Genomic DNA, 1,462 nt, shown 5'->3' with positions numbered 1-1,462 from the left:
ACTCACAAGGCCTCGCCACTAGGGGAAAGAAAACCAGGACAGGAATTTTCCAGAGGCTCTAGCGTTGCCTGGCCCACACAGGTGTGCTCACCCCAGCATGGGCGGGAGGCGGAGCCAAGGCTGGCAGCTGGCTCCCCCCTGCAGAGGGGAAGTGGAGCCTTGGGTCTCCCCCAACTGCCTCAGGCTGTCCAGAGCCCCAATACCCCCCAGGTTGAGCCATCAGGGTGGGGCTGTGAGTGGTGCTCGAGCAGACCATATATTTCTTCAGGAGAGATCATCGGGGGACATGAGGCCATTCCCCACTCTAGACCCTACATGGCATTTCTATGGATATCGGTTCAGAACTCTGAGAGCTGGTTTGGAGATAATTTTCCATTCAAGACCAAGACTTGTGGAGGTTTCCTAATCCGAGAGGACTTCGTGCTGACAGCCGCTCACTGTAACGGGAGGTGAGGAGCAGCGGGGCCCACCCTCCTGAGAGCCCTACCTCTCCCTGTGGCCCCCAGCTCCTAGGAGTGCATGTGCCAGAAGTGTCCCCAGAGGTGAGACAGGCACAGGCAGCTGGGGGGATGGGCAGGGCAGCGCAGGGGTGGCTGCAGGGGAGAGAGAGCTCAGCCCTGTGGCTTCAATGCTGCCCTGCTGGATACTCGTGTCCCTGGGTCACTGTCCCTGGGGCCCATGGCGCACTCACAAGGGCTCTAGACTAACATGGCGCAGAGAGCTGAGCCCTGAGGCCTCCGTTGCCTTGATTCCCCCTCAGCTGCAGCCCTCCACCCCTCCTGGCTGTGTCTCCTGTGACCTCTCCCTCTGCTCTGTGTGCAGGGCAATCTGGGTCACCCTCGGGGCCCACGACATCTCCAAGCAGGAGTGGACCCAGCATGTCATCCCTGTGAAGAGAGCCATCCCCCACCCAGACTATAATGATAAGACCTTCGCCAATGACATCATGTTGCTGCAGGTGCGATAACCCCCTGCTGCTCCTGCACATTTACTCCTGGGCTGTTGCATCCCTGGGACCTCATTCCCTTTTCCCCTTCCCAGTTATGGCTCTTTACTCTCCTCGCGCTGTGAGAAGGCAACCTCATGGCTGTCCTGTGGGTCAGTAGAAGATAAGGTTTTCTTTCCTTTCTTTCTGTCAGCTTCACAGGAAGGCCACATTGAATCCCTATGTGCAGACCATCAGGCTGCCCAGGAAGAACCACTCAGTGATGCCGGGGAAGGTGTGCACGGTGGCCGGATGGGGGCGCTTAGGTGTCAATGCCCAGACTGCAGATAAACTGCAGGAGGTAGACCTTGAAGTTCAAAATAAGGATGCTTGCCTCCATCTCTACATACTCCCTTTCAACAACACCCTCCAGATATGTGTGGGGGACCCAGGCACAAGGAAGGACTCATTTATGGTAAGATCACAGGCATCCACCATGCCCATCTGTGTACACCAGCTTCTAGGAGCCCAGGGTAG

At 57.5% G+C, this 1,462-nt stretch overlaps 1 protein-coding gene across 1 annotated transcript in view; it reads left to right on the top strand.

Moving 5' to 3' along the window:
• Positions 1–1,462, top strand: part of LOC105854503 (mast cell protease 3-like) — a 56,632-nt gene that overhangs the window by 40,895 nt on the left and 14,275 nt on the right. The window contains exons 2-4 of the mRNA XM_012733987.1: positions 269–449; positions 823–958; positions 1,140–1,400. Of these exons, the coding sequence (XP_012589441.1) occupies positions 269–449; positions 823–958; positions 1,140–1,400 (578 nt within the window). The remainder of the gene's footprint in view (positions 1–268; positions 450–822; positions 959–1,139; positions 1,401–1,462) is intronic.

Source organism: Condylura cristata, unplaced genomic scaffold (genome assembly GCF_000260355.1).
Source record: "Condylura cristata isolate star-nosed mole 26May11 unplaced genomic scaffold, ConCri1.0 scaffold00045, whole genome shotgun sequence".
Taxonomy (NCBI): domain Eukaryota; kingdom Metazoa; phylum Chordata; class Mammalia; order Eulipotyphla; family Talpidae; genus Condylura; species Condylura cristata.
Note: the sequence above shows the minus strand (reverse complement) of the source record. Positions and strands in the feature narration are given on the sequence as shown.